Source organism: Notothenia coriiceps, unplaced genomic scaffold (assembly GCF_000735185.1).
Source record: "Notothenia coriiceps isolate Sejong01 unplaced genomic scaffold, NC01 NC01_scaffold00026880, whole genome shotgun sequence".
Lineage (NCBI taxonomy): Eukaryota > Metazoa > Chordata > Actinopteri > Perciformes > Nototheniidae > Notothenia > Notothenia coriiceps.
In genome coordinates, this window is record NW_011359581.1 from 17,465 (window position 1) to 26,915 (window position 9,451).

A 9,451-nucleotide genomic window follows, 5' to 3' on the forward strand; every position below is an offset into this window, starting at 1 on the left:
TGTGTGTGTGTGTGTGTGTGTGTGTGTGTGTGTGTGTGTGTGTGTGTATGTGTGTGTGTGTGTGTGTGTGTGTGTGCGTAAGGAAGAAGATTAGGGCTGCATGTGACATTTATTTGGAGATCCGACCAAGTGAGATATTTATTTTCCTTCAAATTCTGACTTTATTCACAGAATTTCAATTTGTGTCTGGGAAAAAGCCAGAATTCTGAGTCTGAATTATTCCTTTTTGTATCCCTAATCCTCTTCTGTCTGTATGTATGTGAGTGTGTGTGCATGTGTTGAAGTTTCATGTGTACATGCTCCCAACATGTGTCCTCTCCTTCCCAAAGGGCTTCTAATTGAATGCATTGTAAGCTGATTAGGCAGCAATGTCCCAACGTGCCTCCTCAGCTTCGATACATCTCCCCCGTGCCTCACACCTCTCCCTCATCCCTCTGTCTCTCTGCCTTCCCCTCAGGGAACACACAACCTCTACGGACACTATCCCTTCTTCCTCTGTCTGGAAGACGAGAGCGGAAAGTCATTCGGGGTCTTTCTCATGAACAGCAATGCTATGGGTGAAGATAAACACAAAACACACTCAAATACACGTTACAAACGACATGAACACATCACACTGTTCTCAGGGCAGCAAAAGAGACATCAACATGTTTTGCAAAGGCAGCAGTGTGAAAAGAGAATACGAATAATAATCATTTATTTCACAAGCACTTTTCAAAATGGTTCAAGGGCACATATTATGCTTCATCCTCATAACCCAAATGGATCTACTGTTGCCTCAATCAAAAAATGGTGCTGACAAATCAAAGAGAATATTGCATGGCTCTTTTATTCCATGAAGGAGATGACTGAAAGCAATGGGAACGCCTGCTGACATGTTCCTCTTGCTCATGTCTATAGCCTCTTGATGTAAAAAGCTTTGTGTTGCTTTTGCCTCTCGTGGATTGTCTTGACTGATACACATCTTCTTGTCTCATGTCTGCACAACAATAGATATCCCTCAAAGCAGAGTCACTGCCGGTTCAAAATAGTTTGGAAGGGCATTTTATCATGCTTGTCCATCTTTTTTTCAGAGGTGACTTTGCAACCAGCTCCTGCTGTGACCTTCAGGACGATCGGTGGAGTCCTTGACTTCTACATCCTCTTTGGAGACACGCCAGAACAAGTGGTGCAGGAGTTTCTCGAGGTGAGGCACAAACAAATACTCTTTTAGAAGGAATGTGTTACATAAGAAGATATATATATATGAGGTTCTCTGTGGTTTGTGAGTAGCCAGCCCTGGCACAGTAATTGCAATAACAATATGTCCGCTGTTGTTTCAGCTCATTGGCAGGCCGGTCATTCCTCCCTACTGGTCCCTGGGTTTCCAGCTTTCTCGCTGGAACTACGGCAGCCTGAAAGAGGTCAAAGATACAGTGGAGAGGAATCGTGCTGCGGGCATCCCATATGTAAGATCCTGACAGCTTGCTTTTCCTTATTTTTAGGCCGTCTATACATATATAGGACCATCTGTATGTCTATTGCTGCTTCTGCAATCTGTGGTTTTGTAATTAGGGAGTGGAGGAACTATTAAAACCGGTAGGATTTGTATTATTCTTATAAATAGTTTAAGCATTTGAAGGCATATTTGAGGTTCTTGCCATGACTGAAAACTCATTCAAGTATGCACATGTTGAGGGATTGCTGAAAATATAGTTAAATAATATAAATTGAAAACCAATTTCAAACACTCTATCTTTATTATTTGTCCAGGAGTCATACTTTAACAAACTCTTTCTACAGATTTAGACCTATCAACTTCAAATTCAGTCAAGACAGTTTTGAGGCCTTAAGGATTCAAATGTTTAAAAATCTTAAGTTTCTATAAAATGACAATGCCTCGGCCATTTCGTCATGAAACTGCTTTTTGCCGAGCACATGTACACAGCCCTATTGAGGCGAAGTTATAGCGACACCTTATGGCAAAAGGAATTTGCTGTTAATTGATGGCGCCCTACTTTAATAAACCCCTACTCCACTTTCACAATCTATATCTCAGCTCTCTGCGGAAAATTGTATGCAATTACATTCCTGTGACATTTGGTTTGCACTGTGTTTATTGTCTCAATGAAAATGAACAATAAAAGCCTATCAGACAGGATGAAAGGTCGGGCATCAAGTTCTCCGGTCCATTCACACAATCTTTTTGTTGTGACAAAGAGAAAAAGGCAATCGGTTGCTGAGAAACAGTGACGAAATCCACCCAAAGTATCAGAAGCATGAGCTCATTATGAATCAACAACAGTCTCGGGAATGAAAACACATTATTGATTTAGTTTGCAGATCAAGGAATGCAAATTAGGGACAACACAGAGGCAGGTCTTTCAATTTAACCTCAGATGTCAAATGTTGGGAGATATTTCCCAGGCTTATTTTCTTTAAAACAAAATATGCATTTCAATCACCAACTGTCTGAAGTCAAGCTGTGGCAAAGCATAATAGCTGCAGCAGAGGGTTTATTCAGCTCCTACCTTTGGTTTGGGGAAAGTGAAGGAAATCGATAATTCACCTTGCTCACCCCTTGTTAAAGTTGAACCACTCATGCACTTCTGTGTGGTTCCAGAGGCAAGAGCCCTAACCACTACACTATCTGTGGAGACGTGATGTGAAGGCGGAAGCAGGACTTTGTGAGACAGTCAGAGTGATAGCGATGGCCTTTAGCCTAGACGGGGTAATCCAGCTTTCTGTCAAATACTGGAGAGTCTACTGGGCTCTAGGTTCAATCCCAGGACAACTATCTTTCAAGCATCACTGAATGTTAGCGCTGATCAAAGATCAATTGAGCAAGATCCTTTTATTATCTCATTCATCGTGATCTGAATGCTCAAACTACTCCCAACACTTCTTCCCTTCTGAGACTCTTGATAAATACCAGTTCTGGTTGACATTTTCTTGGGAAGGAGCCTGTGCTGGTTAACTTCGCCTGGGAATAACTGTAAGAAGTCCCATCTACACAGAGCGCCGCTGTTAGATGTACTTTCCCTTCCTTAATAACTAAGGTAAACTCCCAATCTGAATTTTTATACGTTCCCATAAAACATTTCAACTGTATCACAAGTCAGCAAAGACTGCGCCAATCATTGACGCGTTTTGAACCCTTGTCTTATTCAAAGATTAAACGCAAACACATTACTAACCTATCTCAATATTTCACTCGGATAATCTCTTATCTCTCTTTCATAACCGAAGACATTAAGATGCAGCTGCTTCCTCTCCTGCTGTACTCAGGGACATATTTGATAACCATTAGATAGACCACAGAGGGCATTATCACATTCTCCCTAATATGTCTGGAGCTGATTACCATTAGAGGAAGGATCTGGCAGTGCCTTCCCGACCATCTGCTCTATCGATGTGAAGTAGATTTTGGCAGACAACAGACAGACAGGGAGCAAGCATAAGTCCCATGCACAGTAAAAAAAAAAAGGATGTGCTAACACTCCCATTGTCCTCCCAAGGTTTAGTAGCACATTATCCCAGTTAGCACACCATGCAGGTCTCTAAAATATAGCTAAGGCAGGTCAGACAAGATCGCAATACAACTTTTTTTAGCTGTGGCTTGCTTAATAGGGTGTTTGTTGGTAAGGAAATGGTAAATATACTGTATTATGAATTCACATTAGAGATGCAGAATTATGAGTGGATGTGTTCCAGTTATGCAGGGGAGTGGAGGCATGACTGGCTACCTTTAAATGGCATTAAGAGACCTTTTTAATTCATTAAATCAATGCAAATGGTATTTTAATACATGGAAGCCATGCCATCAACTTAGCATTTCCAATTAAGCTTTGAATATCTAATGACATCCAACCTATTTGAAGTAAACTCATCAAGGTATCCAAGACTAGGACACTTTTTAAAAATGTTTAATGAACTGCATATGAAATACCGTAATTTTCGGACAATAAGGCGCACCTGAATATAAGCCGCAGCAGCTAAATTGAATGATGTGTACATATATAAGCCGCACTGGACTATAAGCCGCAGGTGTTTTAATGTTTAATTACCATATGTAAGGGTTCGTGCACAGAGGGGATTGTCGGGAAAGAGATGGCTGTTTGAGGAAGCTCCCATTTATTAACATTTCAACAAACAAGTTGCATATTTGCATAACGTATTCAAGTGTTACCATTTAGTGCAATAGTAGCTACAGAACATGTACTGTGCTGTGTATACTGTACTGTATCACATAGCGTTTCAGACACACAAACTTTACAACTTTCAAACTTAAACGGTGCGCTCCCAGCGCACGTACCGGCAGTGATCTACAGCAGTGGTTTTCAACGAGTGGTACGGGGACAAACTGTCTCGCTCTCGCAATGTCTGTCTGTCTTGCTCTCGTTCTGTCTCTCGTACCACTCTCGGTTCCACTTTTACTTTTGCGCGCTACCTGTCTCACTCTTTTCCGGCCTCCAGCTTTTCCTGCTGGAGCCCGCCGCTTAAAGGTGGGGGGCGCGGACCGGCCATAGAGCCCATAGAGTTAAAGGTGGTGGACTGTAACCTGTAAAAATCCATAGATTAGCCGCACCGTTATTCACGTCGAAAAATGGGAAAAAAGGCGCGGCTTATAGTCCGAAAATTACGGTAGTTATTTTATGTCGTGTTAATGAAGTGCCCATACATTCTTTTTTTTCTACCCATGCAGGACGTTCAGTACACTGACATCGACTACATGGAGGATAAGAAAGATTTCACTTACGACAAAGTTAATTTCAATGAGCTGCCTCAGTTCGCCGACTACCTTCATGAGAAGGGACAGAAATACATCCTCATCCTGGTAAGAAGACACATTGATAATGTAACCTTTAAGCATCCCTACAAAACAACACCTTGAATGTGTTTGTTGTTGATGGTATTATTATTCGTGTATTATTGTCGAATAGTGATGTCAGGTTGGTAATGAAGCATGACAGATACTTTTTGTTCTCGCTGTCTAAAAGTAAACTCCATCTCAAATCCCTGACTCCATTAATGATCTGCTTTCACAGGGAGAGTTCAAAAACCATATTCAATTTATGTTTTTATTGTTTCTGGCATAAACCCCAGAACATTGCAACAATATGATGTGTTTCTTAAAAGTAACACCTACCACTAAACACACAGCGTTTTTATTATATAGTTTTTATCTCCCTTTTTAAAGCATATCATTTAGCTATCGTGATATATTTTAATTTGGTATACTTGCCTTTGTTACCTCAAATATCCAGGTTTCAACTAAGAATGTATTGGTCTGTCAATTCAAATGTACATGTTCTGCTTTGTTTGGATCATTGTGGTAAGAAATGTCCTTCAACCTTTCACCTGTTGAAGTTAACGCTTACTATTTGAAATACATACCCTCCAAATCAGCCCAATCCAATCGATCCAGCATCCTATAAACTTGAAAATGGACAACCGAATTATCAAAATCTACCCACTTCTTAAAACTGCCATTTTGGAAATTGAAAATGTCCCTAAATTGATTCAGCACCCTCAATAACCCCCAACACAACTCCAACATTGTCCAAAATCAAGCCATAATAGACTATAATTAATGCAATTCAACACAACTTCTGCTGATTGTAAAAATGACCCAACATATGCAAGTTAGCATCCGGCATTTGTAATTGCTGGAGACCCCTACTATACATTTCTTACACAAAACGATACTGGCAGGTAGACGATAAGCAGCTTTGCGACTCACCTGTGCTTTATGAACAGTTATTATAAATATCATTTGTATATGTGTTGTTTTCTTATGAGTGCATTTCTGTTTCCCCAGGACCCCGCAGTAGCTACCAGTAAGAGGGTAGGGGGTGCTCCGTATGAGGCGTTTGACCGCGGGACTGCGCAGAAGGCCTGGATCACGGATTCAGACGGAGAAACTCCACTGTTAGGAGAGGTGAGCTGCATGTGGGTGCTAAGGAAAACAACTGGAGCAGGCATTCAGATTAAACAATACATTTAGTGGCCAATGATGAGACACTTATCTCCACTCGAGCATTTCCTCCTCCAATGGTAATGCCTTTATTAAACCAAGACTCCAACACACGTAGGCCGATTGTGTGAGTCTTAAATGGCTCGAAACAGAGACCATCGTTTAGATGGTTCAAACTTAACGTTGCAGAGCACAGGTCAAACACAGGTGTTAAATGGGTGTTGGACATAACCTAATTCAACACAAATGAGAGGGGGATTTGTAGACAGTCTTTTCATTAAGTCTGTAATACCGTTTGTAGGGTACATTTCTCTTTTGTGAAATAAATACTCAAGTGGATTCCAGGAACATGCCACAACGCTCAATAAATAATTGGGTAATATTACAATGTTGGACCTTAATGTACCTAAAAGACCTAGCTAGCTCCATGACTCCACGATATAAATGAAACAATGCTTAAGGTCCACTTTGCCATTGAGCCTCTGCATTATATGACTCCAGTTATAAGCAGTTATATGTCGTTGTATATGTGCGACTGTGGCTCACAGTCCATCAAGCCATAATATTCCCTAATGGAGGTTTAAGCCAGTATGTTAAGTTTTTGATCCCTCTCCCCACAGAGCATGTGTTTAAAAAGCTCTCTCCCGCAGAGAGAGGTGGAGGTGGGGGGTAAAAGTCTGCTGCTCCCATGCTTTTATAGTGTTGCTTTTGATTACACACACGATTAGGCCCAGTCCCTCGGCAAATCGCTTCTTCATGCTGTTTATAACAGGTCAAACATATGCATTGATTCCGCATTAGTGTTTAATCTTAAAATGTTCTGCATCGACGCACCACAGATTAGGTGTCCGAGTGTGTGGACGGGAGAGACAGCAAGCGAAAGAAAAAGTGTGTGTGTGTGTATCCATGTCTCGAAATGAGAAGCTATTCCTGGTTGTGTGTACTTTATGTCTGTGCACGCATGTGAAGGATTATAATTGATTCTAGGTTATTTACATAACAATATACAGTATGTGTCCTGGTTATTAAAACAGTTGGGTCTCTCCAAAGCGACCTCTGCGGTAGCTGTGTCAGCGATAGAGTAGATACACAGTTATTTATTCTGCTTTTAAGACAGCTAATTGCTCCCAAAGATAAGATAAAAGATTTTTTTTTTTCTCGTGGCCCATGATTTAAGAACAGATGCAAAAACGAATGGGTGTAAACAATGCAGTAGGGAGAGACAAGAGCAAGTAAAAGGTAGACATGACAGATGGGAACATGGGTGGAGAAAAAGGCAGGAATAAAGAAAGACACACATAATACATTAAAAGTAATGTAGGAGGACTTTCTGAGTTGTAGAAAATATAGTCACACTGACAGACAGGGAGCATAAAAAACACACAAATAGACGTTTGATAGAGAGAGAGACCGAGTTACAAATGCCAGCAGATTTGTTGGAGGTGTTTAACGGGGCGTCAGCATTAGTAAGCAAAATCTAGAGTTATCAGGAGGGAGAAATGGCTGGAAAAGAAGAGATGATACCTGTGAGAGACCATCAATGAGCCCTGACCTTGAAGTTCTTACTACCTGCCAACAACATATTCCTATAAATCTATGTGTGTGTGCACGTGAGCTTACGAAAGCATGATTCATATCTTTGCTACAAACGGGGCTGTAAAGTTATTGGCAGAGGAAGTAAAGGTAAAAGATAGCTAACGTCGAGCAACCTTGAGATTTAATGCTCTACAGAGGGGTTCACTCCAAGAAATGCACACACACAGTACACACACAGTACACACACACACACACACACACACACACACACACACACACACACACACACACACACACACACACACACACACACACACACACACACACACACACAGCCTGTCCCTGGTGGATTAATCATTTTTCTCAATACATGTCATTAAGGAGGACTTCTAACACACAGTCACGTCCAGAGATTTCTATTGCATTATCGATTTCTCCTCTCCTCTGTTCTCTTCCTCAACTCTTCAGTCTCTCTATCCTGTTTCTCCTCTGCCATTTCTTTCTCTCATCAATCCCCCCCTCCTTCTGTATTTCATCTTTGTCACTTCCACATCTCTCAGATCTATCTGTGACATTTCCAAGGGCCAAGCTTTTGCTTCTCCCAATGCTTGTGCCCTAGAGAGTATCATGCTGTTTACATGTACCTTATGGTTCTAGCTAGTGGTGAGTGGTAGACCCCTTGAAAGTTGGTGTGCGTGATTGTCTGTTCTCACTGCTGATGTTTAGCAAGTGTGGCCCTTGTATCGTATTTGATTGATGCAGCTGAATTGTAGCAAGAAAGAGGTGATTCTTATAGTGGAGAATGCTGCGTGGTAGAGCTATGAAAGCTGGTGTCCCTATCAGTCTCCTCCTGCTGCTTGTGTGTTAGTGCGCTGTTAGGTTGTGAAAGTTAACTATTTAACTAACTATTGAACGTAAGCTATTTATTTTATTTATTTGGTTTGTTATTTTATCTTTTCTTGAATATCATTTACCTCTGTTATGTATTTGCTGTTTATTTGTTTGTTTATTTATCTGCTTATTTGTTTGTTTATTTATCTGTTTATTTATTTGTTGTTTTATCTTTTAGTTTTTTTTTTATTCAATAGCAAATGTATTTCTTTAAGAAAAAAAATAGGAAAAAAAAGATATATATATAGCGCTCTCAAGTTTTGAACAGAGTTCAGAGTGAGATTTTGGCAGCGGTGTTTGGTACTCCAACTTCTGGCTCCCCTGAAAGTTCCCATGAAGCCCTCTGCTAGTGGAGTGCAGGCGTCTCAAACAAGCCTAGTTTGTTTACAAAATTGCGGCGCAACTTGGTGGGCGGTACCCTGGAAAGAAATCTCAGCGTGAGAAATACAAGGTGTGGCGTGTGAGCGTGTGAATGGAGTGAAATGCGTGTGTCTGGATTTCTCTTGGTAATTTTCGTTTCTTACACCTGCATGTACAGTCATTATTTTTGCTGCGTTACTTGGGAAAAACCAACGTCGAACGAAAACAAACCGACCGAGACGACGTGGTGCTGAGTGGTCGAACGGTGGATGTTTCTCCCGTCTGAGCCCGACGGACCACGCGATGAACAATCACTCCTTCAATTAGTAGTATGGAGTCTCATTGCGGTGCTGTTCGTTTTCGAGTCCACAAACATTTGGAAGGGTGCCGAGCCGGGCTATTAACGAGATGGTTCACTGACGGGAGCCAGACAGTCGCTACGAATATAGACACAAGGTGGTCGGGTCGACCCTTTCTGTAAACAGCGACTTTTGTACCGACGACAAAACGTAGAAGACCTGACGACTTTCGTTTCGATCGAGCGGGTGTTACCACCATTAGCACCCCTCCTAAAAGGACCCGGCACCTCCTTCGGCCCGTTTTTACAGGACGAACGAGCGGGACCTTCAACTCTTGTCGTACGGACCATTACAACACCACCGAGAAACAATGGAGACGGAGACGCTAACAAATTAGTCACTACCATAC

At 41.5% G+C, this 9,451-nt stretch overlaps 1 protein-coding gene across 1 annotated transcript; it reads left to right on the plus strand.

Moving 5' to 3' along the window:
- Nucleotides 1–390: 390 nt before the first annotated feature.
- On the plus strand, nucleotides 391–9,029 carry LOC104957362 (sucrase-isomaltase, intestinal-like; the record flags this gene model as incomplete). Its single annotated transcript, XM_010784984.1, has 6 exons — nucleotides 391–557; nucleotides 1,074–1,186; nucleotides 1,323–1,448; nucleotides 4,685–4,816; nucleotides 5,801–5,920; nucleotides 8,922–9,029. Coding segments are annotated over 6 exons (766 nt in total), but the record flags the coding sequence as incomplete, so codon positions are not given.
- Nucleotides 9,030–9,451: the final 422 nt, after the last annotated feature.